Source organism: Pseudorca crassidens, chromosome 2, assembly GCF_039906515.1.
Source record: "Pseudorca crassidens isolate mPseCra1 chromosome 2, mPseCra1.hap1, whole genome shotgun sequence".
NCBI lineage: Eukaryota > Metazoa > Chordata > Mammalia > Artiodactyla > Delphinidae > Pseudorca > Pseudorca crassidens.
In genome coordinates this window covers 125705227-125732080 of record NC_090297.1, presented here as the reverse complement: position 1 = coordinate 125732080, position 26854 = coordinate 125705227, and the positions used below count along the sequence as shown (strand labels likewise).

The window sequence follows — 26854 nt, the reverse complement described above, 5'->3', positions numbered from 1 at the left end:
CGGTTATTGCTTCAATATTTGACAACGCCATCTTTAATCTGTTGTCCTGCATCTTTTTTTTTTTTTTTGGCATTTAGGAATGATTTTCTAGAAGTTGTGAATTTCTTGAAAAGTTTAACATTGAAGAGTGAAGAGGAAAAAGCTGAATTTTTCAAGTAAGTTTAGAAAATTCAGGCCTTAAAATGCAGTAACTTGGGTTAAGTCCATGTAATCACTTCAGGTGTCCTAGAGAGGATGAGTCAGACATTTGTTTTCTTAAAGTTTAGTGACATTTCCTATACGTCAGGCTCTTTTCTAGGCCCTGGCATGGACAGTTCTGGTGAGGGAAACAGATACAGACTGATAACCCTTAAACAGTGATGGAGCTTGAGGGGGTCGTCCTGAAAACAACAGAGGACGGGGGAGAAGGAGGTTAGAGAAGAGGTATTCTAGGCAGAGGAGCAACATGAACCGGTGCACAGAGGCAAGACACAGTATGTCTTGTGCGAGGAATGATGAGCGCTTGGGTCCTGCTGGAGGGTAAGGGGTGGGCACCCTTGGACGTGGCACTTAGGAGTATTGACACTATTGGTAAGCAGTGGACTTCAGGCCTTGAAACCATCAAAGGAGTGAAAATGGGCTGTGAGATGGCTGTTTCCCCTTGGGTGGATCGCTCTGTTTTCTATGGAGGGCACAGGTTTATTTCACATAAGACTTGGATCGGTTGGTAGACTGCAGTAGGCCAGGTAGTAAATGTGAAGCCTCATGTAAGGGCAGTGATGGTACAGTGAAGAAGACACAGATAAGAAATATTAAAACAGACTGACAAGCCTTAGTGATTATCACCAAAAGAATTAGAGAATACTGGAGGAGAGAACCTACATGCAGAGAAAATGAAGAATTTGGCATTCAGTGTGTTGGTTTGAAGTGTCTGTGGGACTTCAGGTAGAGATGTACGTGGGCATTTGGGCAGATGGGTCAGAAGCTCAGGAGAGAGGTCTTAAGCTGATGAGCTAGAGGCGAATGTGAGGCTTCATCAGCCTGTAGTTGGTGACATTGCCCCATAGAAAGTGGGTAGCATGAAAAGTACAGTGGCCCAAATGTAACCCTGGGGCACGCAACCTTGTAAGGGGGCCAGTGGGGAGGGAGTGGCTGATGAATGAGACAGAAGCAGTGGTTGGAGGAGATTGAGAGACAGCCAGGAGGCTGGTATTCCAAAGGAGTAGAAAATTTCAGAAAGATAGGAGCAGTCAACAGATACCTGTTCACTTAGCAGTCAGGAGAGCACTGATGACCTTGTCTCAGAGCTGTTTCAGCAGAGCGAATCAAACTGCAGTGAATTGAGAAATGGGTGGAAGGTGAGAAAGTGGACTTTGGGTAAAATCTCCTGAAAAGCTTGGAGAAGAAGAACATAGAATTGCTAAAGAATTGCTAATGGAGTCAAGGAAGGATTTTTTTTTTTCTTTTTAGGAAGGATGTTTTTAAGGCTGGAAGAGACGGGAGCATGTTTGTAGGCTGATGGGACGGAGCTGGTGGGGGACTGAGGGAGGAGTTGAAGATGCAGTTGTGTTGGGGGGCTGTCGGTGCATGGCCCTGGGGGAGAAGGGGGAGTTGGGGCAATGGCTCAGTGGGGGTGACCTTCAATAAGAGGAAGCCCTCGCATCCATGGAACCTGAAAAGGAGCTGGGAGTGAGTTTGGGTGTGGACTGGTTTGTCGATAGTGGCCGAGGGGCTTGCAGGAGATAAAGCATGGTGGGGCCTGTTTCCCAATTAAGGAGGAGGCAGGATTACCTGCTCAGGGTGATTGTATAGTGGCGTTTTACTACTGCCAACACCTGATATCTGTGTATTTCCTAACTAAGTGCTTGTACATAGCTTGTTTTAATAAGTTGAGTAACAAAAGCTAGTATTTTGTTTACCGTGGAAACTTTAGATAATGTAATATCCTACGTCTTTTAAACTTGAGAAAGTACCTTTTATTGACCAGAAAGCCTCTGGCTTATTAGCGGGGAGAGAAGACACTCTTGCTATTAATGAGGGGCCATTTTTTGAAAAAATTTTCCTAGCTTGGATTGGAGGTTGTGTATGTACTGACTGTTTGGCCTTGCCTCACACCTTCTGTGTTTTTCTTAAATACCTGGGGACTGACCTAGCTACAGTTTCTCTAGCTACATTTCAGATTCATCACTTTGATGGAAGTGGAATAAAGCTGCATGCGTCTAAACTGTACAAGTGAGCTGATACAGTGTCACAGCCAGTTTCCCAGGCTTTCCTTCTTTGCCCTCAGGTTCCTCCTGGACAGAGTCAGCTGCCTGTCAGAGGAATTAATAGCTTCACGGCTGGTGCCTCTTCTGCTTAATCAGTTGGTGTTTGCAGAGCCAGTAGCTGTTAAGAGTTTTCTTCCCTACCTCCTTGGCCCCAAAAAAGGTGAATTTTTTTCAAAGTATTATTGGTAATTATGGAGTTTGGGAGTTATTAGTCCATATTTGAGCAGTGCAAGATTATTTCATGGTAATCTGAATCACCTGGGGAGCTTTTTAAAAATTTGCCTGTGCCTGATCCACTGGTTCTGGGACAGAGCAAGGATGGGTAAATATGTATTTTGAAAGGTCCCCAAATGATTCTGATGCATGTCTCTGTTGAATAACCTACCATAACTACTAGGAAGGAGAGGACCGTCAGCGCCAACTCTTGTTGTAGCATTTAACACACTTCCTGGCTTTCCGGATGAAATTGCAACAATCATATCCGTTGAATCTAGTATATGAAATTCCTCATTGATTAGATGTAAGTATATAAAGAGCTGTCGACTCAGGATTCTATTAGAACATAAGGTTTCTTTGTAAATAGTACATTAAGTATGATAGAGTATTTCAGAAACACTTCTACAAGGTGGAGTGTGATTAAGACAGTTAAGCCTTGAGTAATTTGGGGTCAAAAGAAGCACTTCCCTTTGGTTTGGGAATTTAGAAGAGCATTTAGAACGTGTGTGAAGTTCTGGGCTCAGTTTCTGCGCTGGGCTTCGTGCTCCTTTCACCGAAGTGACGCGTTGTTCTTTCGTCTGACCTGGGGAGAAGACGGTGCGAGGGGAGGAGCCCCCCGCCTGCTCTCACCAGCCCTGTTCCAGGCGCGGGTGATCCCCGTGCTGCTGCGGCTGTTTGAGGTGCACGAGGAGCACGTGCGGACGGTGCTGCTGTCTCACCTGGAGGCCTACGTGGGGCACTTCACCCAGGAGCAGCTGAAGAAAGTCATCCTGCCCCAGGTAGGGGCGGGGCGGGCGCCCACAGCGCTCTCCAGGGGAGGAGGCGGAGCCAGGGCCCGCTGCGGGTGCTGGGGGCAGGGGAGCTGGGAGGGAGGGGGTCTTTGGAGCGTCTGGGGAACAGCTGAGAAGGCCTGAGGCAGAACTTCAGTTTAAACGCCTCCTGGGATCCAAAGGGCGGGAATTAAAGTTGCATTTCCAGGCCAGTCACACAGGCAAATCAGTTAAACTAACATATTTGGTTTTCACCTGTTTATAACCTGAAAAACTGTAATTCTGTTTGCTAATTCTTTGGGGGAAAACTAACAGGATTCGTTTGTGGGATGCTTTGTGAACATAAAGTGCAAGTATCATAATTAAATTACTATAAAATAATTAAATTATAACTGAGAGGAACAGGAGATGATTCCTGTCAGTGGTTTTCAGCCTATCAGTCAGCCACCAGGGAGCCTGTTAGATTTGCCCACTCCAGGGCTCCAGGTTTGTATCGGTTTTCTGTAACTGAGGTAACAAAATTACCACAAACTGCGTGGCTTAAAACAAGAGAAATCTCTTCTCTTATGGTTCTGGAGGCCAGAAAGGCAAAATGAGGATGTCAGCAGGGCTTCCTCTGAAGGCTCTAGGGGAGAATTCTTCTTGCCTTCTTCCCAGCTTCTGGTAGCCCTTTAGCGTTTCTTGGCTTGTAGCCGTGTCACTCCAATTTCTGCTTCTGTTGTCACACGGCCTTTTTATAAGCACACCAGTCATTGGATTTAACCCAGTATGACGCATTTCAAGGTCACATTCTGGGTGGACATGAATTTTTGGAAGACGCTATTCAACTCGGTACAAGGTTTTAAAAGATTTTATCGGTCACATGGTATTTTTCAAATAACTTGTTTTTCTATCAGATTAATTTATTTACAAATTATAAGGCCTGGTTTTATGCCAGTTCTTGTGCTTAGGTACTGGGGCCCTAGAGGTATGTAACACACTTCCTGCTTTCAAGGAGAGAGTAGATCGGAAATAATAGATGTTTGTTGTCTGTGTAGCAAATCACCCCAAAACTTAGTGCCTTAAAATGACAATCATTTTATTAATTCTCACGATTCTTTGGATTGATTGGGCTCAGCTTGGGGGTTCTGTTGTTCCACATGATGTCAGCTGAGGCAGCAGTCATCTGGGGCCCCATAACACATCCAGAATAGCCCCTTGGCACCTTGGAGGGGAAGGTTGAAAGGTGGGCTTACCTGGGGCATCAGGACAGCTGGGGCTCCCTCTCCATAAAGCCTCAGGACATTTCAGGGCCCCTATTCCCCCATGTGACATCTCCACATGATTTCCTTAGCAAGGTGTGTGGACTTCTTCCATGGCTGCCGAAGGCTACTAGAAGTGCCCAAGCAGCCTTCTTAAGGCAGAGATTGGAAACTGACAACATTGCTTCTGTCACATTATCTTGGTTGAAGTGAGTCACAGAAGTCAGGCCAGGTTCACCATGGGGTGGTTTTATACAAGGGTGTGGATACTGGGGGTGTGGTTCACTGGGGGCTGGCTTTAGAGCCTAGCTACCACAACATAGCATTTTGTGTTTACATCTGCAGCAGTAGTTGTCACCCTACTTGTAGTTGTTTGTGTCTGAAAATTTAGAAGAGGAATGAAGCACTCTAACTCTGAAATAGAGATACCATCACAGGTCTCAGAATTGGCACTGAGCTGAGGTCAAATAATAAGTAGATACTCAGCATATGAAAGGCAGTGAAAACTCTCAGTGGAGCTACTCCCCCTGTAGGGGAATAACTTGACTGATTTCAGTGTTCACTTTGGGAGCAGTGGAAGATAGACTAAGGGAGTTCAACTAGGAAGTTATTAGAATAGTCCTGCTAAGAGATGACAAGGACTGGGGAAAACATGGCGGCAGTGATTAAGGGTAGAAGGGGTAGGACTCAGTTTCTCACTAGATGGGAGAGTTTTGAGGATGACTCTTGGGTTTTTGGCTTTGGTGGTTTCTTATTTTATGATTACCGTATTCAGTTGATAGAATTCTAACCATGATTTAGTTTACTTGTACAGCTTTGTTTCGAGAAAGTGCCTGGTTTGTTAGCATTGGACCTGTTAGTTATTTTATTGAGTCCTGTTGGAAACCTTCATCTTGGATATATGAGGAAACTAGACCAGAATAATGAAGCGATTAATTGGCCGAGTCATATTGAGAACCCCTGGCAAAGCAAGGACCAGAGCCCAGGACTCCTGATAGCCTTGTGTCTGGCTGGTGCACATGCTTTGCCTGCCATCTTCCTTATATACGTGTTTGCCAATTCAGAGCAAAATCTCTCCTCATAGCTCCATGTGAATGTCTTAGTCAAGATTCTTCTGGCTGCAGGTAACTGAAACCCACTTAAACAAGCTAAAGCAAAAAAAAAAAAAAAGAGAGAGACTTTAATCAAAGGATGTCATTCTGCCTTACATGGAAATCAAGTGCAGCTGGGACTCAGCCATATGGTCTTCATTGCTTTCCTTTCTCTCTTGACTTTTGAAGACCAGCTTTAATTATTTGGTGTACACATGGACAAACATGGTTGACCCATAGCTTCTAAGTTCACTCTCCTCATTTTAAGCAAACCTCAGAGATAACCAGTTTCTCTAAATTCCAGTTTTTGTTACCGGGAAAGAGATCATAATTGGCTCAGTTTGGGGCAGGTGTTATATGCATCAGATATAAAGAAGGTTTCAAGGTCCTATCCTTATGGGTGTATAAAACTGAGAAGAGGCCAAGGACTGGTAACATAGCTCTTAGTGACCTAGATGAGTGTTTCTAAGTGAGCTCTGCAGAATATTGCCAGTCCATGTACTCTTTGTTATGGTTCTGCAATGAGGTGAGTACAGATACGGAAAATTAACATTTAAAACCTTTTTTTTTTAAATTGAGATACATTATTGATATATTCGTTTCAGGTATACAGGAGAATGACTTGATATGTGTGTATATGTATATATATTGCAACTGATCACCACAATAAGCCCAGTTACCACGTGTCACCACACAGTTACAAAATCTTTTTCTTGTGATGACTTTTAAGAATTACTCTGTTAGCAACTTTGAAATATGCAATACAGTATTATTAACTATAGTTACCATGCTGTACATTGTATCTCTATGACTTTTTTATTTTGTAACAGGAAGTATGTACCTTTTGACCCTCTTCACCCATTTCATTTCCTCCCTACCTCCTCACTTCCACCTCTGGCAACCACTAATCTGTTCTCTGTATCTGTGAGCTCATTTTTCTGTTTGTCCTCTGCCCCACCACCACACACACATGAGTATTTGTCTTTCTCTGTGTGACTTACTTCCCTTAGCATAGCATAATGTCCTCCAGGTCGATCCATGTTGTTGCAAATGGCAAGATCTTATTCTTTTTTTATGGCTGAATAGTTTTACTGAGTGTGTACTACATTTTCTTTATCCATCAGTAGACACTTAAATTATTTCCATATCATGGCTATTGTAAATAATGTTGCAGTGAACATGGGCGTGCATATATGTTTTTGAGTTAGTAGTTTTTTCTTCAAAGAAATACCCAGAAGTAGAATCACTGGATGGTATGGTAGTTCTATTTTTAATTTTTTGAGGAACCTCTGTACTGTTTTCCATAGTGGCTACACCAATATAAATTCCCACCAACAGACACAAAGGTTCCTTTTTCGCCACATCCTCGCCATCACCTGTTGTTTCTTGTCTTTTTGATAATACCCATTCTGACAGGTGTGTGGTGATATCTCACCGTGGTTTTGATTTGCATTTTCCTGTTGTTTAATGATGTTGAGCATCTTTTCACATACCTGGTGACCATCTTTCTGTTGTCTTTGGAAAAATGTCTATTCATATCTTCAACCTACTTTTTAATCAAACTGTTTTTGCTTTTGAGTTGTATGAGTTTTTTGGTATATTTTGGATATTAACCTCTTATCACATACAATTTGCAAATATTTTCTCCCATTCAGTAGATTACCTTTTTACTTTGTTGATGGTTTCCTTTGCTATGCAGAAGGTTTTTAGTTTGATGTAGTCCCACTTCTTTGTTTTTTGCTTTTGTAACCTTTGCTTTTGGTGTCAGATCCAAAAACTCATCACCAAGACTGGTGTCACAGAACTTGCTGCCCATGTTTTTTTCTAGGGGCTTTATGGTTTCAGGTCTTACATTTAAGTCATTAACCCATTTTGAGTTAATTTTTGTATGTGGTATAACATAGTGGTCCAGTTTCATTATTTTGCATGTAACTGTCCAGTTTTCCCAACACTTTATTGAATAGACTATCCTTTCTGCATTGTATGTTCTTGGCTCTTTTTGTCATAAATCAGTTGACCATATATGTATACGTTTATTTCTGGGCTCTCTATTTTGTTCCATTGACCTGTGTGACTGTTTTATGCCAGTACTATACTGTTTTGATTACTATAGCTTTGTAATATGGTTTGAAATCAGGGCATGTGATGCTTCCAGCTTTGTTTTTCTTTCTGAAGATTGCTTTGGCTCTTCAGAGTCTTTTGTGGTTTCATACAAATTTTAGGATTGTTCTATTTCTGTGAAAAATGCCATTGGAATTTTGATAGGGCTTGCATTGGATCTGTAGATTGCCTAGGGTAGTATGGGCAGTTTATTAACAGTACTAATTCTTCCAGTCCATGAGCACAGAATATCTTTCCATTTATTTATGTCTTCTTCAGTTTCTTTCATCAGTGTCCTATAGTTTTTAGTGTACAGGTCTTTCACTTCCTTGTTTAAATTTATTTCTAGGTATTTTATTCTTTGATGCAATTGTAAATGAGATTGTTTTCTTTCTGTTTCTGACAGTCCATTATTAGTGTATAGAAATAGTACAGATTTCTGTATATTGATTGTATATTCTGTGACTTTACTGAAATCATTATTAGTTCTAAAAGTTTTTTGTTGGAGTCTTTAAGGTTTTCTACATATAGTATTATGTCATCTGCAAAAAGTGACCATTTTACTTCTTACTTTCTGATTTAAATATCTTTTTTTTTCTTGCCTAATTGCTGTGGCTAGGACTTCTAATACCGTGTTGGCAAGAGCAGGCATCCTTGGCTTGTTCCTAATCTCAGAGAGAAGGCTTTCAGCTTTTCAGTATAATGTTAGCTGTGGACTTGTCATATATGGCCTTTACTATGTTGAAGTATGTTTCCTCTATACCCAGTTTGTTGAGAGTTAATCATGAATGGATGTTGAATTTTGTCAGATGCTTTTTCTGCATTTATTGAGATGATCATATGATTTTTATCCTTCATTTTGTTAATGTGGTGTATTACATTGATTTTTTGCATATGTTCAACCATCCTGGCATCACTGGAATAAATCCCACTTGATCGTGGTATGTGATCCTTTTAATGTATTGTTGAATTTGTTTTCTAATTCTGTTGAGTATTTTGGCATCTATATTCATCAGGGATATTGGCCTGTAATTTTCTTTTCTTGTGGTGTCCTCTGGTTTTGGTGTCAGGGTAATGCTGGCCTTTTAAAAATGAGTTCCCTCTTCTTCTATTTTTTGTAAGGATTTGAGAAGGATTGGTATTAATTCTTTGAATGTTTGGTAGACTTCACCAGTGAAGCCATCTGTGTCTGGACTTTTGTTTGTTGGTAGGTTTTTGGTTACTGAGTCAATCTCCTTACTTGACCTGTCTGTTCAGATTTTCTATTTCTTTATGATTCAGTCTTGATAGGTTGTATGTTTCTAGGAGTTTATCCATTTCTTCTGGTTTGTCAAATTTGTTGGCATGTAATTTTTCATAGTAATCTCTTGTGGTCCTTTGTGTGGTATCAGTTGTAGCATCTCCTCTTTCATTTCTGATTTTATTTGAGTCCTCTCTTGGTGAATCTCGCTAAAGATTTGTCAGTTTTACCTTTTGAATAAATTAGCTCTTAGTTTCATTGAATTTTTTTTCTATTGTCTTTTTAGTCTCTATTTCATTTATTTCTGCTGTGATACTTTCTTCCTTCTGTGAGCTTCCTTTGTTCGTCTTTTTCTAGTTTCTTGAGGTATAGAATTAGTCGTTTATTTGGGATTTTTCTTGTTTCTTCAGGCAGGCACTTATCACTATGAACTTCCTTCTTAGAACTGCTTTTGGCTGTGTCCCATAGATTTTGGTATGTTTTACTTCCATTTTCATGTGTTGCAAGGCATTTTTTGATTTCTCCTTTGAATCATTGGTTGTTCAGTGGCATACTGTTTAACCTCCACATATTTGAATTTTCCAGTTTTCTTCTTGTAATTGATTTCTAGTTTTTTTACTGTCAGAAAAGATGCTTGATATGATTTCAGTCTTCTTAAATTTATCAAGTCTTGTTTTGTCACCTAACATATGATCTGTCCTGGAGAATGTTCCGTGTGCACTTGAGAAGAATGTGTGTTCTGTTGCTTTGGCATGAAATGTTCTTTGTATATCTGTTAAGTCCATCTAATCTAATGTGTCATTCAAGGCCAGTGTTTTCTTACTGACTTTCTGTCTGGATGATCTATCCATTGATGTAAATGGGATATTAAAGTCCCCTACTATTACTGTATTGCTCAGTTTCTCCCTTTAGGGTCTGTTAATATTTGCTTTGTATATTTAGGCGCTCCTATGTTTAGTGCATAAATATTTATAAATGTTATAAATGTTGGATTTGACCCCTTTATCATTATGTAATGCCTGCTTTGTTTCTTATTACAGTCTTTGTTTTAAAGTCAGTTTTGTCTGATACAAGTATAACTTACCTCACCCTTCTTTTGGTTTTCATTTGCATGGAACATCTTTTTCCATTCCTTCACCGTCAGTCTATGTATGTACTTACACCTGAAGTGAGTCTCCTATGACATCATATAGATGAGTCTTGGTTTTTTAATCCATTCAGCAACTCTGTCTTTCAGTTGGAGTATTCAGATTCACCAAGAATTTGGTTGGGGAATTGTCTACAGCCTTCCCACCCTGAATGCATCCGTCTCATCTGATCTCAGATGCTAAGCAGGGTCAGGCCTGGTTAGTACTTGGATGGAAGACCACCCGGGAATACTCGGTGCTGTAGGCTTAAAAGTGCTGAGCTAGCTCTTGGGAGGACTCTGTGGCCTTGGTTTGGAGGCAAGAGTCAACAGGCATCGTGGACAAATCTAAAACCTTTTATAGTAATTTAACATAGTCATCTTATTCCTAATATATTTCTAATGTATTTATCTACTTAATTTCATTTTTGTTTTATTTTTGGAAAAGTATCAGGCTGTGATGGATTGGGAGAAAATATTGGTCCTTGACCAGATAGGTTGCGAGCTACTGACCTAGAACGCGTATCTAAGAAATGAAGTTCACTTGAGCAAGCACAAACTGATTGCAGCCCAACTACTTGTTTACCAGGGGAGAAAGAGACAGGCAATATGGCTGCATACACTTATTACCCAATTCACTCCTAGGTATTACTGGGCCTGCGTGATACCAGCGATTCCATTGTGGCAATTACTCTTCACAGCCTGGCAGTGTTGGTCTCTCTACTTGGACCAGAGGTGGTTGTGGGAGGAGAAAGAACCAAGGTCTTCAAATGCACTGCACCAAGTTTTACTAAAACTATGGACCTTTCCCCACAAGGTAAGAATGATTAAAAGGCCTAGTGTGTTGTTGTTTTAATTTATTAGATTTTAAACATTATACAGATAATGCAGATAGATTGTATTCAAATGATACATAAGGAAAAAGTTAATGATTTCCCTCCCCCAGCTCCTTCTGGGGCGTCTAAGGTAACCAGTTTTAATGGCTTAGTGGGAATTCTTTCATCCTTTTTTCTAAGCCCACAAAGACACACAAATGTATGTTTACACACACACATAGGATTTAAAAAATATATATATTATGCACAATTCTACAACTTGATTTTTTTTTCACATAGCAGCTTATCAGGGACCTGTCTCCAGGTCAGTACATAACTGCCTAATAGTTTTGTTTTATTTTGTTTTTTGACAGCTGCCTAATATTTCATTGAATATAATTCATTCAGTGATTTCCCTGTTGATGGCTATTGCACTCATTTTTGGACTTCTGAGTCAGAGAATATATTGAATATTTAAAATTTTAATAGATAGTGTCAGTTTCCAAAAAGGTTGTAGCAGCTCTTAACACCACCAGATGTTTAAGTTCTTTTGATTTTGATGGCCTGTTAGGTGACAAGCTCTTGATTTTTAGGTACTTCAAGAAATCAAGAGAAAAAAATATCCTTATTTCTGGTATGTTCCCATTGGATGTTACGTGGAAGTAGCAGTAGTTTCTGATCTTTGTAGGCTATAAAAGTCAAGGATAAGAATTTTTTATCAACAGTGTCATTGCTTCTTTGCTCCTTTGTATAACCCTGAAGGATGATGACGTGTTATGAAGCTCTGGATCTCTAATCTGGTTCTCAGTCATAGTGAGTAGATAGCATGGAAAGTTATTAGTAGAAAGGAACTGTCAGATAGACTGCTCTCTAATTTTGATGCCAAGAGAATTTTTAAAGCGACACTGACTTCCTGACGTTTTGAAGAGAGTTCAGTTCTTCCTCGGTGCTAATGAATCAGTGTCAGTGTGGCTCCAGGGAGCTTAAAGAGGGCGATGGAGAAGCTGTCGCCTCCTCTTCAGCCATGAAATGTCCATACCAAACTGAGTGAGGTCTGTTGTTACCAGTTTTTCTTTTAGCAGAGTGCACAAAGAGCAGATGAAAGATTTATATTTCATCCCAGAGGAATTTCTGGCAGGAGGAGAGGGTATGTGTAATTTTGAGATAAGGCTTAGGGGTCAGTCTCTGGGGGCAGATTTACATGTTCAATTAGTAAAAGTCCCCACTCCGAACATCTTTTTTACTTATTGGATGGAGTCTTCTGGTTCTAGACGTTACAGCAGATAAGTTTTTACTAAAATAGATTTTCCTGAAAACTTTGAAACTAATCCCACTGACTTGCCATGTTAGGCTTTTCATCCAAGATGGCTGGGAGCCCTGGTGGCAGCCTACATTCCAAGTTTATAGAAAAGAGAGGCCCTTCTTCTACAGGACATGGGGGACTGCTGGGGAAGGGGCGTATGTAAAAGAGGTACTCTTAGACTTTTATCTTTTTCCTTCTGTTCTTTTACAGTTTACCTGCATGGTCAGACATAAGGGCTAATATGGAGGTTAGTGAAAAGTGTACCTAAGAGAAATAAGTCTGCATGAACAAGAGTTAGGGAGGACAATTTAGAGAAGGGGACATTTTGTAAGAAAAATGAGTAGGACTTCAGCAGGGAGGAGAGTGGCAGAAATAAGCAAGAGGGTGGAGGGCTTGTAGAGGTCAGGCTGCGCTGAGGAGGGGAGCTGCGGCCTGTGATGAGTTAGCCCAGGCCATCCCCCTCACCCTCACTTTTCCAAGGCAGAGGAAGTATTAGGCCAGAAAGTTTGCTAGGATCCTTTTGCGCAATACCCACTCTTGAGTGTGAACTTTCTGATAAGCTGTTAAAGACAACATTTTCTTAAAACACTTTCCTTTTCCCAGTTGGGCATTAAATGTCTGTAACAAGGTTTACCATTTTAAACATTTTAAGTGTACAGTCTTGGGGCATTAAGTACATTCACATTGGTGTGTTTGTACTCTTTTTTCTTAAAAGGAAAGTAAGTAGAATCAAGTATGATTTTAAATAACCACTAAGATGTTTTTACAGGCTGTTAACTTTTATAACTAGGTATCCTAAAGGTTTTGTTTTCTGTCTACTTCAACTGCTCACCTATGCTTGAAACCTTACTGTGCCATTACCACCATGTGGACACAGCCTGTTCTTAAATGCCTCTAGGACAGGCAGTCCCTTCCTTAGTAACTATGTTTCTTCAAATATTTGGAGGTGCCCTCTTTCTGCAACTTATCTTTTATCTGTGTTAAATATACCCTTTTCCCTTAACCATTGCTCACCTAACATGTGATAGGAAAAGAAGCAATTTACTACCCCTTTCATTTTTGGGGTTTTTTTATTTATCTTCAGATTCTCCCACGCACGTCGTCTGCAGCCAGCGCAGTCAGATCTCACCTGTCTTGAAGAACCCCTCCTCTAGCATATTCCCTAAATGTTTTTCTGGCAACGTGCCCATCACCAGCAAGAAGCACATACAGCGAGATTACTACAGTACTCTTTTACAGACAGGTAGATTCATTAAACTTATATAGCTGTTCCACTGCTTGGGTGAATGTTTTCCTGAGTAATAAGTTTAAATTCTGAACCTTAAGGGCACTTTGGGAATATTGAGACTGATTTTTTTTATTATTTGTAATTATGTAGTCAGCTTGGGTCTGTCTTTTTTCCCTGGACTATAGGGTATATACCTGTCTTTTCTTCATAACTGGTGAAGACGTTGCTTGAATTCTTTTTTGCACCAGATACTTTACTTTGGGACTTCTTCCAAATTGTATCATCAAAGAATGATAGTTCTGGAAGATGTTAATAGGCGTGCTGTGAAAGAGGAGTTCTGTGGTTAAATAAGTTTGGGGAATTGAGCACAGAATCAGACCACACTGCACAAGACTTCAGTGACTTGACTGCACTTAAGAAAATCTGTTTAAAATGAGGATATGTTGGGCGAGGCAAACTTATTTGAGCACACAACACTTTTTCAGGGTGTACGTAATTAATATCTCAAGGGTAACATCGCCTGGCTTAGAACATTTTTATCTTTGTTTGTAGACAGTTATGCCAATAAACAGTATGTCTGAATATTTAGTAAAGGATTAGATGCTCCAGTTAGTTGTTGCTTGCGATGCTTCCATCAAATTACGATTTAAGTATTTGTTTAACTTACATCACATCTTTGTTGATTTATGTTCTGCTGGGATATCTCATACTTCAGTGTACATGGATATTTCCAAGGAATTGGATCTATACGTTTCTGTATAGATCTGTTAACTTTCTCCTAAATATATTGCTTGTTCTTAAAACCAACGTTTTATGAGAATAATTCTTGTATTTGTCTCCCACAGGTGATCAGTTTTCTCAGCCTATTAAATTTCCCATCAACGGAATCTCAGATGTGAAAATCACCTCAGGAGACAGTGAAAAGTTCCCGTCGAGTTCTAAAAAGTCTGAGGAGTGGCCTGACTGGAGCGAGCCTGAGGACAAACCTGTCGACACAGAGATTTGCCCTGCAGACCCCCATGCTGCTGCCAGGTCGCCATTCACCGACTTGAATGCAGAGGCGGCGGCTTGGGATGACTTTGAGCCCAGCGGTGTAGATACTGAAATAAACCCAGGAGGTGGAATCACGGCTGCAAGACCTGTCACCTCAGGGGAGCAAAAGGCCACTCCTACTTTGCGTCCACTCACTGAAGAGGCCAAGCCTTTGAAATCAAGCCTACCCCAAAAGACCAGTCTTGCACGAAGCAGGGATGACCCAGACCAAACCAAGCCACCAAAAGTGTCGTCACAAGAAAGGCGCCTTAAAGCTCCATCAGAACTTGGTTTAGGAGAGGAGTTTACCATACAGGTGAAAAAGAAGCCAGTAAAAGACCCAGAGTTGGATTGGTTTGCTGATATGATCCCAGAAATTAAGCCTTCAGCTGCTATTCTTATTTTACCTGAACTGAGGACAGAAACAGTAGCTCCCAACAAGGATAACGTCTCATCAGTGATGCACTTTTCCTCAAAATTTGCTGCAGCAGAAATTACTGAGGTGAGGATTATTAAATTGTGCATAATAGTTTATGCTTCCCTCACAGGTAGCAGCTGCACTGTCCCATTGATAACAAACATGCTGTTTTCCCAGTGAGAGAAAAGACTGATGTCCACAATTGGGTAACATGATCAAGCATAAAATGAATAAGATCAGTTCCTATAAATGGCATCTTTCGTTCCCTAGAAAAATGTAGCAGTGCTTGGGCTAATAAATGGGCCACTTTTTACAATAATAATCTTTTTTGTCTGGAAAAGGGATTAAACCAAGAATGTGGTGTCATCAAGCTGATTTTACTGGCTTATATGGTCCTTGGAACGTTATTTCCCAATACTGTGGTTTTGTAATTCTGGAACCAAAGTAATTCTACTTTTCAGCTTCCTAGTCCAGTAAATTATTTTACTTAGTACAAGGAAATGTAATGTATTCTGGCATCAAAAGACACGCGTTGCGCCCCTTTTAAATTCCTGATCTTTCAAATCTGAACATGATTTGTTTCAGCAGGTTGCCCTTGGCTTGCTTTCTTTTGTTGCAGGGAGAGGCTGCAGGCTGGGGAGAAGATGGCGACCTGAACTGGGAAGACAATACCTGGTGACAACGGGTGTGAGTTAATCTTTAGGAAAATGGATTCCTTTTTTAAAAAATCAAATACCTCAAAAGCAGGCTCTGCAGACAAGAAAACCCAAAAGCATCCTGTTTTTCTCATACCAGGAGCTCTTTTTCCAGTCAGTGCCAACAGAAGTGTGAGACCTGGCGTGCTGGCGGGGAGCCCTGGGCGGTGCAGAGGTTCACAGCCCTTCTCAGAGGAAGAGGCTGTGTGTCTGACTGAGGCCAGTTTCTGTGAAGAGCAAGTGGCTGTGGAAAGGTTGACCTTTACTGCTTTTTTCCAGAACAATTCTGGAAGTAAAGAAAATAAATACAAAAACTCAAGCTGATTAGCTTAATTTTGTGCTATTTCTTTGTCAGAAGAGTAAGCTCTATTATGAAATCAACTTATTGAAAAAATTTTAGCTATGAAGTATATAAATGATTTTAAATTGCTAAGGTTTCCTTAGGCAGTTTATTTGTTTACAGATGTACTATCTGAGTGAGTTACCGACTGTTCCTGTATTATTACCTTGTACCAAAGCTCTTCATGAGATATATCCCCACCATCCTGTTCTCTAAATGTCCAATAAAGACTATTTTAACTAGAATCAACTTTAGAAAAGTTTTATGTGTTAGAAAATGTACAGACATATAATTACATCAATATTTTCATCTATAGGTGAAATGCACTGTAGGATGACAGAAAAAATCATCCAGCTCTTACCTAGCGATAATTAATATGGTCCAGTCCATTCAGTTCTCACCCTAGAATACATGATGTTTTAGCTTATCAATCCTTTCTTGGAGTGTCTCCATTTTTGTCAGAAGCCAGTCTGGAGGAGGAGACTTTTGGAGTAATAACTCCATTGCCTCCAAGGCCGCTGTTGCTGCTTGCAGTGCTGACCTGTACTCTTCCTCCAAGGGGAGCTCGTGACGGGCTCTTTTCGCAGAAGGCTGGCAAATGAGAAAAACAAGTAGTGCCATGATACCCATTCCAAAATTGTAAAAATAAAGAACTTTCCTTTGGACTAGAGTAAAGCTTATAAGGACAAATTCTAAAGCTGTAAAGTTTTATATGAAAATTTTATTCCGGTTATTGGTTCACAAGCGCAGGAGGGCACCCGCCCCCTGCAAGCGTCTGGAGAGAGATGTGAAGGCATTTTTGGTTTGTCACAGGGATTCAGGCTGCTACTACCATTAATGCTCAAGGTTGAAGGAAACTAAGAAGTGCTGCCTTGTCCAGTAACTTCCAGTGAGTATTCTTTAGCCATATAATCTGTCCTTACAAAAAAGCTCCAAATATGAATTTTCTAAATGCCTGCTGTTTTTCTTTTTAATGCTGAGTTTATAATGATGCTTTCGGAGCCAGTTCAGTAAATTGCCAGGGTTTCTAACATCACCGCACCAGGAAGGGGAAGAAGGATTGGGGCCAAGACAGTTTTTATAATCCCTGTCTTCCTAAGGAAGCTCATAACATATAAATTCTTGAGGGCTTATTTATACTACTGATATATTTAACTTTACAGATGTAAGGCATAAAAGTTAACATGTCTTAAAAACAATTTTTTTTTTTTTAATGAGAACTGTAACTTAAATTTACCATTATGGATTACCGTTCCAAATATACTATTACTGCTCAAAACAAGTTTAATATCCTTAGAGGTATCAGATTTCTGCCTTTTAATAGGTAGATGTGATTTCTAGACAGTGCCAAAAACTCTTAGGCTGATTTGATGAATGAGGCAAAGGATCAAAGTAAACATTTTGGAAGGTAAGTTAATTGGTTTTCTTCTGTGGTTCAGAAACTACTGCATTTGTAGCATCACTGGTACAAAGACATAACTTTCCCAAAGGTTACTACAAATAATTGACAGTTATGTTAAGAGTATATTTTGTATGATTTTTAAAACTTTTTTTGTAGTCCCTCCTCTGTTCTATGTGTTGATAAGCTTTCAGAAGAAGAAATGTGATTTTTAAGAGTAGCTACCATAAAACAATTTTACATGTCTAGATCTATTTATTTTGATATTCAGTATGAGGCCAAGAACCATGCTAGTTTCTGTTTTATCAGTAAGTAATAAGGCAGAATTTCTTATTAAAGCTTGATCCACACTGAAAAGCAGTCCATACCTGTAAAGCTGACTTCTTTGCTTCTTCTACAGTAACTTTAGCAAAGGGCTCCCAGAAGGTACCTTTTTCCTGTTTGACACGTTCCACTCTGGCAGCTGCAGTTTCCTCTACAAACCCCGTCTGCCAGAGACCATGAAAAACCAAGCAAACATCAACATTAGCATTCTCTACTCAATATTAAAATGGTGTGATATTCAGAAGGTGAAAAGGCCTGCGTGTTTAAGTGCCGGATGTTAAACTGCTCTGGTTTAGCCTGTGAACTAAGCAAATTTTGGAAGTAAGTTGCAGTCATCTGTAAATGTATCCTCAGTGTAATTGGGGTAAAATTATTCCACAGTGTTCTCCTTCCCTACAGAAAAATGATAGTCTGATAGCCTTTACTGAATAGGGTGAGAAATTGTTAAAAGCAACATGTGCACACACTTACTTATCATCCAGCTGATATGTAATATATGCATATATAAAAATAATGAGACACAGTCCAGTTCAATAATGAGATTATATTAAAAAATTAAGTACTTAAGCATAATTCACTTTCTCCTAGCATTCTAAATTTGTGGTGTAACTGTTCTGTGAGTGCTTCAATTAACCTTTAACTTACATCCTACCACTATCTCTATATAAGTTTCAAAGCATGCACAAATATGGGAGCCATACGATTCAACAGTTTGGAAAGTCACTATTTGGAAAAGCCATGACTGAATTACAGGGGTGAACATGATCCTCACAGGCCTACAATTCTACATGTGAATCTAATTATGATGAGTAACAGGTGAGGGATCCTCATTCTTCATCTCACTGCCTGAATGATCAATGCAATAGTATCCCAAACTACAGGCAGAGCAACTCCAAAGTGTTTTACTTCTGACTTGTAATGAGGTCCCAACTGCTTAATAATAATGTGGGTCACCACTGTGTTAATAAGCACTGTGAAAAATTGGAGCTAACAAAGATATTCAACTTGGTTATAATTTGAAAAAAAAAAGTAACATGATAAAGAACAAAATATGTGCCACTACTATTTTGATTCTATATAAATAAAATACCTTCTCCAGAAAAGATACAACTTTCTTCTTTGTTTCTTCAGAACTGAGACACTGTGGAACTATCTCTTCATGATTTGTTCCCTATTAAAAGATTTGACAAAACTAATTTCAATATATTTCAACAGCTTGCAAAGACAAGTACATGAGTTTTAAGAGCTACCTTAATTAAAAATGCATTTTAAAAGAAAATACTCAGTGCCAGAGGATACTCAAAAGATAATAAGCTCATAGTTATTTCAGGATGCCTTAGGATAATTAATACAATATTCTGCACAAGTGTGGAGCTGTAAGCTGTAAGGACTTCTGCCCAGTCATCCCAACATCTCTGGGCCCCCTTATGACCACAGGCACGCTGCACTACAGTGGGTAAAAGTAACCCAATGGCAGGGTCGCCTTCTCTACAGAACCAAGCTAACAGGTCTGTGTTCATCAAACTCTAGCCCCTGTGATAGGTGGAGATGAAATGTACTCTCAATCGACCCCAAAATAGTGTCTGAGTTAGTACACCTGGTCTGAATGCCTGTTCTGATTGTTACTACTCATAGGACCTTAGGAAAGTCACCTCACTTCTCTGGGTCTCATTTTTAGGTCCTGTAAAATAGATGACTAGTAATATATCCTCCAGCAGAAAATACTATGACTGAGATACAAAAGCAGCTCAATAAATGTTTTTGGAATGTTTTGGAATATCTGAGATACTAAATTATTTTAGAGGTCACTGTGATAGACTGGCCTTCTAATTACCTCAGCAAACTGAGTAAACGCCTCCAAGGAATGTTGTTCTAGTAGCCAATTCCTGTCAGCTAGCAGTAAGGCAAAAACAGAAGATAGGTGGGGCAGAATTTTGTCCTAAAAAGAAAACCAAACCTTATTAAATAGAGGAAAACCTCAGCAGAGTACACTGATTATTCTAACGTTGTCAAATTTCCGTAATTCTGTCCCGGTGAACACGTGTTAAAACATGTTAAATCATGTCACTCTTTCGCTCAAATCCTTCCAGTAGCTTCCCGTTTCCCTCAGAGTAAAAACCAAAGTCCTCACCACAGCCTGCAAAGCCCCACTGCCTCTGCGTTAGCTCTCCTATCAGGCGTGCTCCCATCTCAGGGACTTCCGTTTACTATTTCCCCTGCTCTGGAAATGCTTTCCCCAGATACCTGCTTGGCTTGCTCTCTCAGCTTCAGGTTTTACCCACATGTCACCGTGGTGAGGACTCCAGTGACAAAGTTCGATTTAAGACTCTGCCCCCGTAACATACACATTCTTTCTTCCCCTTCCCTGCTTTATTTCTCTCCGTAGCATTCACCACCATTTAGTACACTACATATATCCCCACTTTATTAGTCTGTTGCCTCACAACAGTTGAGAGTCAGTATTTATTAGTTTCATTCATTACTGAACCCCCAGTGATTAAAATAGTGCCTGACACATAGCAAGAACTCAAGTTTTTTCTTGAATGAATAAATGAATCAATTTCATCATGTGGCTTCAAATGCCTCTCATATGCTGATGAATCCCCAAAATTTCTTCACACCTTAATTTCACTCCTGGGAATATGTAAGGTAATGTCTGCTAATAAAACATTTGTTCCATAGGTTCTGGGCCCATTAGGGTCAGTAGTTATGCACTAATGAAGCAGCATTTTAGAATACATTCGTTTTATGCTAAAAAGAAGATAGCTCAAATCCAAGTATCTTTGAATACTTTTGTCCAGAGAGTTGAAAAGAAGCTGGCGAGTACACACTTATCTCATGAGACACCTTACGTGATGAAAACAAACGGTATGGTATTGTTTACCTGTGAACAAGAGAGCCCTTTAGAAACTAACCAGTTCAATTTTTGGTTTCAAAGGTTTTAATCAACACGTACTGAGATAATGTCCGTCCATCATGTTTTTGCTCAAGTTAACGTAAAAAGTTCTCATCACTGAACTCTTTATAGTGTAATGTCTCCCGTGGAGGTGGGAAAAAAAGGTCAACTGTCTAGAATTGTTGTTTTGACCACAGACAGTAATAAGGAAGAAAAAACTCAATTTAGGAGGAAGACCTCCTTTTGCTGTGAAGCATGTCTTAAAGTTCAGTAGAAGTGTATTGCCAGGCCTTTACAGTTTTATAAATATCCATTTGTCAACTCTATATATACTTTGCAACATTTTCAAAAATATCGTCTTAAACAAACAGGCTGCCTTTCATGGATATAAAACCAAGAGAATAACTTTTATAAATCACCCCATTTCCTCATTATACACCACTCTCTAGAAGACATAAATATGTTTTCCTTCCTCAGGAACTTTGTGTGCTAGAGCCCGACTAGAATAAATCTCACACCATAGCCAACCCTATAAATTACTTGTATGTCAACATATATTTTTCTAAAAGTAAATAAAATGAGTTCTATTTTGACAGTTACCCTCTCTTCACAAAATATATTTTTCCCCCAATTTTCTTTGTCAACAATCCACAGAATTTCAGAAATTAAAGCCTGAAAATCCATCAGTAATTCTTAGAGATTTTGTTAACATGGGAACAAAAGAATTAAGAGAGTATTATTACCTGGATGGCTTGAGGTATAAAAAGTTTTCCCAGGGAAGACAGAAAATCAAGAACTGCCAAATGAACATGGTCAGGAGGCTCTGATTTGAGTAGTGAGGTCTGCAAAGTTATTACCTAAGGGCACAAAGACCAAAGAACAGTTATAAATGAAAACAAATGCTTTGTAGAGACATGACTAAGATTTTGATGGGTATGTAGGAGGGGAAACAAAACCAAACCCAGGACAGTCGAACATTCCACAAAGCCTACACTTCACAGGTGGAATTTTAATAAAACAAAATGACTGAGTCAATCATTACAACATCAGTCCTACCAACCACTGTAAAAAAAATGAAAAATCCATGTGTTTCTGAAAAATGATATACCAGTGCTCTTCTTTTAAATCTTCAAAATTATTTTGTATTTTAAATTCTAGAGAGAGAAGTTCATTATTTAAAACATGGGTTGGCCAACTTTCTGTAAAGGGCCAGATGGTAAATACTTTACGCTTTGCAGGCAACGTGTTCCCTGTCACATATATATACATACACATACACACACACACATTTTTTTTAACCTTTAAAAATGTAAAAATCATCCTTAGCACTTGTGCTGAAAACAGGAGGGCAGAATCTAGCCAGGAGGCCATAGTTTGCCAACCCTTGGTTTAAAGGAGCACTGAGCTAGTCTATAAAGGAGGCAATATCTAAATGAAAAATTATGTTGAAATTTTAAAATGTTATTTGGAGTTTTTGAAGATAGGCAAAATTATTTACATTAAAACGATCACTATTTAATTTTTCAAAAACAACTAGAATCTTCAGAATCAACATAATTTGAGTCAATTATTTTATTATATTCTCATTCTCTGTAATTACACATAATGGTAATTTAAAATATACCTAATTAGTAAATATTTGTTAATGCTAAGTTCTTCATGTGCACAACCAGAAACCAGAGTTACTAAAAACGAAGTGTTGCTAGTCTCACTCTGCAATATGCTGTGACAGGGTATTACTTCTTCTGTCATCCTCCTGAATAGGAAAGGTTAGCTTTACCTCGGGACAGTTTTTGTTTCTTAAGTGACTGTAAGCTTAAGCCACTCCTGAATTTGGGGATCAAGTCTGTCTAGTATGGACTCATTCCAAAGCCTCAAATCACTTCAGGTAAGATGAAGGCCTTCTCCGTTTTTCCCTCTCTCCATTGCTTAGAATCTCCAAAAGCGAGGCATACCTGAGGCAACACCACACGGATCCCCCAGTGACCCCTGTTCTGCCACGCAAGCTGGGGGCCAGAGAGAAAATTCAGTAGTGCTCCTCCTTAGTCATTTTATTTCTTCAAAGAAACAATGAGGATTATCCTTAAGTCCATGGTGGTTATATTCCACACTCCCACAGCTGCTGGCATGCCTTTGAAAATGCTATGAATGCAGGGTTCACACGTAAACTATGACTCCTAACCTCAGGGATTTTTCCTGAGCAGTTAGCAGCAACAATGAAAAAGGTCTGACTACTCAGCATCAAGGAGATAAGAGAAGAACAGATAACTTGCTCACTATTCTTACCTGACTTATCAGCTGAGGATCTAGAGTTTGAATGAAAAATCCCAGCAGTGGAAGTAAAAGGCAGAGTGTCTGTTGAACATAAGGTTGACCTGTTACCTTAAATAAGAAGCACAAAATAATTTTGGTGAAAATTTTCAATTACATGAGAATAGCAACATTTGCATTTATTATATATGCTAAGCACTTTATTACCTCACTTATTCCTTATAACTGTGAGATAGGTATTATCACTTTAATAAGAAAAAGGGGCAGAAAGGTTAAATAATTTGCTCTAGATCACAGAGCTAGGAAAAAGCAGAGCCATGTTTCAAACCAAGATTTAACTCAGATGGGGATCTAATTACTTTTATCTGTCACTGAAAAAGCTTGCTTATTCCTTAGTCTCCTTAGAATTCCATTTCTCCTCTCCATAATTGTTTCTATCATGATATTGTAAGCTATATCACCAAGAGAGGTCCTCAGTGAATATTTATTGAATGATTTTTAAGGATCAGAGGAAAGTACTCATTGAAGTCAAAATGCTGCAGTAGTGAAATCTGACCTTAGACATAAACTTTAATGATAAAACATCATCTGCAAAACCATTTCTATTATTTCCCAAGTGTGAATGTTGCCTTCAGCTTCCATTGACTGGGACAACCAGAGGTCACACATTTATTTCAACTTAAATGTCATATTTAGATATTTAACTAAATATGATTTCTAAACTACAATGATCTGTGGAACACACATCATTCTAATTCTAGCCTGATCATCACTTGGCTTTCTGGCTTTTCTGGAAAAGAGTAATACCAATTAGCCACATGCATTTACTTGCCCCTTCCACCTTTAAGCCACACCACTGTCCACTGCCCAAAAGATTTTATAAAAAGACCCTGGAATAACAAACAAGCTATACCAACCAAAGACAGAAGAAAACAATAGAAGAGATTTTTTTAAAAAATAGGATCAAACTGGTCTTGAAAATAGTTAGCTAGAACATCACTTTCAGTTCAGTAGGTTCTAGTTTTACTAATATAATTCTATCACACTTTTTCCTTTAAAAAAAAAAAATTATTTATTTTTGTCTGTGTTGGGTCTTCGTTTCTGTGCGAGGGCTTTTTCTCCAGTTGCGGCAAGCGGGGGCCACTCCTCATCGCGGTGCGCGGGCCTCTCACTTTCGTGGCCTCTCCCGTTGCGGAGCACAGGCTCCGGACGCGCAGGCTCAGCGGCCATGGCTCACGGGCCCAGGCGCTTCGCGGCATGTGGGATCTTCCCGGATCGGGGCACGAACCCATGTCCCCTGCATCGGCAGGCGGACTCTCAACCCCTGCGCCACCAGGAAAGCCCTATCACACTCTTAAATACAACTGGCTGAAAGAGTACCAGTAGGTATTTTAAGTTCTAATCACAAGTTCTACGAAGAACCTAAAGAAATTACATACAGGGCTTCCCTGGTGGTGCAGTGGTTGGGAGTCCGCCTACCGATGCAGGGGACACGGGTTCGTGCCCCGGTACGGGAGGATCCCACATGGGCCCGTGAGTCATGGCCACTGAGCCTGCACGTCCGGAGCCTGTGCTCTGCAATGGGAGAGGCCACAACAGTGAGAGGCCTGCGTACCGCAAAATAAATAAATAAATTACATACATTTTACTCTACAGGGAAATTTCAGTATTATTCTTTTTTCAATATTTTATTTGTTTTTCAGGGAAATGATTAGTTGCTTTCCTTACCAGTTTAATGTTTAAAAGAGCCCAAAGCTGACTCCCAACTTCCTTAACTGCAGTTTGCTGTCCCATATCCAGAGCTTCACTAGCAGAATTACATACAGCAAGCAAAGCAGAGAGCACTGTGTTCTAAAGGGGAGAGACAGGGAAAGGACCTGAGTTTAGATACCAGTCTAAAGAAGCTGGAACCCAATTACCTGGAGGTTTTCAGTTACTTACAACTCTTCATAAAAACCCATGTAGAGTTATATTTCTAAGACCCAAAACCATCTCTTCAGCGATTTCTTTAATACATGTATATTTTGCTAAAACTAATTTTCCTTATACACAGAAACATTTGCTTCATTTTTCTAAATAAAGAAACTTTTTTTCCTTTTAGGTTGAAAATTTAACAAAATGTAAACACCATCATATTTTAATAAATAGGTTTGATACAAATGGCCAGTACGGTCAAGCTAATTTATAATCTTCATCAACTAAAAATTTTATATTTTTACATTATATACTTAGCAGTCTTTTAAAGTTACCAGATTATTGTTGCTGCTGTTTTATAAACTTTAAAATTTTTCAGCAACACTGCATTCAATAAACAAATATAGTACCTAAGTACACTATCTAGAATTTGAAACTAAAGACAATTTTCCCTGGATTCGCTCTTATCTATATATCACATCTCTCTCTGACTGGCCAGGAATGGGGTTGGTTTGGGCGTGGTAACAATCAGTAACCTTGCCTTTCATCCATTATACGTCAACAACCACACTTAATTTTATGTAATTACCATACAGCTTTTAATTTATGATTTACTTATTTCCTTTTACAAATAAGCATGTTAAGTGACCTGCTGAACTAAAGTTTTGGTCATAGAGCAAAAATCTGCTGAATTTTAGAAAATAGGTGCTTTTATTTTATCTAATACAAAAGACGTTTTGTCTTTACTATAGAAATCTGTGCACAATAACTGCAACATCTGAACAAGTTCACCTACTCCTAACTAGGTAATTAATACTTTTCCCAAAATAAAGGCACATAAAAATTTATATTCCCTTTCAATGTATGTAAATGTTTTAAATTATCTTGATGATTATGGTCAAGTGCCATTATGTAACAGAGTATCAGAACATTTACACTCATTATAGAAATATAAGTCCTGAGAAAACCCTGAACTCATAATTTAAAACTGCAAATAGGTCCTCATCCCCTTGAATGCCCTGTCTTCATCCTTGCTTGATTCTTCTCATCACAAACTGATATATAATATATATTATGAATATATATATTTATTACTTCTCTGTCCACAGCTAAGCTAGAATGTAAGTCCATGAGAGCAGGAATTTTTGTTTGTTTTGTTCCCTGATATATTTCCAATGCCTAAAACAGAGCTTGACACATATGAGCATTCAAAATATGAATGAATGAATCAAAGAATTAGCAAATAAACACTTAACTACATGTACTATATTCAGTTTTTTAAATGGTATTTTTCTTTACTTACAGATGAATTTCTTTTTTATTCCATTATTTTAAGAGGGAGCATTCTAAATAGAAAGGTACATAAAAGCTCTGAAGAGGTTTGCATAAAATGAGGGTTGTACATCAAATAGAAGAATCATGTCTGCCTAATCCAGAGATAATGTCAGCAAAAATACTACAAATAAAGTATTTCATAATGTGTTTCATGTTGTTCCAATGTGTCTTGAGCTACAGACACTCTCCCCCGCTAACATTTACATCAATCAAGATAATAGTAGTTTCTCAAAGACTCGTACAATGTAGAAATCTGAACCTCTTGCTAGATTCTAACCTGAGGGCACAAACTGCCTGTCTTTTTAACAGTACATCCCCAGTAACCGAGCTTAATAAACAGCTACTGAATGAATCAAGGCCATCAAAATTATCTTACCAGAGACTCAAGTTCTCCCAACGTTCGACTGCTGCTTAGCCACTTCCTGCACTGTGCAGTGCCTGATCTGCTGACCTCAAGTGCAGTTTGTTTCCTAAGCTCAGCAGGTAATGCCTGAAAGGAAATATATTGCCACAGAAGCAGATTTTCTGCTTCTTTTGGGGAAAATTTCTGGATAAACTCCACCTGAAACAAATTGTTAAAGAAACAAAAGTAACATAAAACAGTCTAGTGAATGGATACACCAAAGCTAAGTATTAGCTTCCATATTTAATATTTTTTAAAAGTTTTTAACTGAATAGCAGTATCACAAGGCACCAGACCAAGGTAGCTTAAATGAACACACATTTTAGCCGTTATTCTTGTTGTTGCTGCATTTGTTTCCAAAATGAAAAACACAGGTTAAGTGGAGCACAATATAAATGCATTAAGAAATGTTAAATAATGTATTTCATTATTAGTCACATCAGCTATTTTA

At 39.1% G+C, this 26854-nt stretch overlaps 2 protein-coding genes and 1 pseudogene across 10 annotated transcripts in view; 2 read left to right on the top strand and 1 right to left on the bottom strand.

Moving 5' to 3' along the window:
- The window catches only part of SCYL3 (SCY1 like pseudokinase 3), a 39319-nt gene extending 23474 nt beyond the window's left edge, over positions 1-15845 (top strand). The window contains exons 8-14 of one of the 7 annotated variants that reach the window (XM_067728602.1): positions 78-155; positions 2267-2406; positions 3057-3241; positions 10676-10847; positions 13233-13391; positions 14222-14910; positions 15415-15845. In XM_067728602.1, coding sequence (XP_067584703.1) covers positions 78-155; positions 2267-2406; positions 3057-3241; positions 10676-10847; positions 13233-13391; positions 14222-14910; positions 15415-15522 — 1531 coding nt within the window. In that variant the 3' untranslated portion in view covers positions 15523-15845. Of the gene's footprint in view, positions 1-77; positions 156-2266; positions 2407-3053; positions 3242-10675; positions 10848-13232; positions 13392-14221; positions 14911-15414 lie in introns of all 7 variants that reach the window. The other 6 variants (XM_067728603.1, XM_067728601.1, XM_067728604.1 and 3 more) reach the window with 6 other exon arrangements.
- Positions 10182-10299, top strand: LOC137220357 (5S ribosomal RNA; annotated as a pseudogene).
- A 263-nt stretch (positions 15846-16108) lies between the features above and the next one.
- The window catches only part of FIRRM (FIGNL1 interacting regulator of recombination and mitosis), a 44628-nt gene continuing 33882 nt past the window's right edge, over positions 16109-26854 (bottom strand). For 2 of the 3 annotated variants that reach the window (XM_067728594.1, XM_067728596.1), the window contains 8 exons: positions 26377-26562; positions 24480-24602; positions 22767-22862; positions 21224-21337; positions 19419-19523; positions 18675-18755; positions 17629-17748; positions 16109-16452 (listed from right to left, as the gene is read on the bottom strand). In XM_067728594.1, coding sequence (XP_067584695.1) covers positions 16264-16452; positions 17629-17748; positions 18675-18755; positions 19419-19523; positions 21224-21337; positions 22767-22862; positions 24480-24602; positions 26377-26562 — 1014 coding nt within the window. In that variant the 3' untranslated portion in view covers positions 16109-16263. The remainder of the gene's footprint in view (positions 16453-17628; positions 17749-18674; positions 18756-19418; positions 19524-21223; positions 21338-22766; positions 22863-24479; positions 24603-26376; positions 26563-26854) is intronic. The other variant, XM_067728595.1, reaches the window with a different exon arrangement.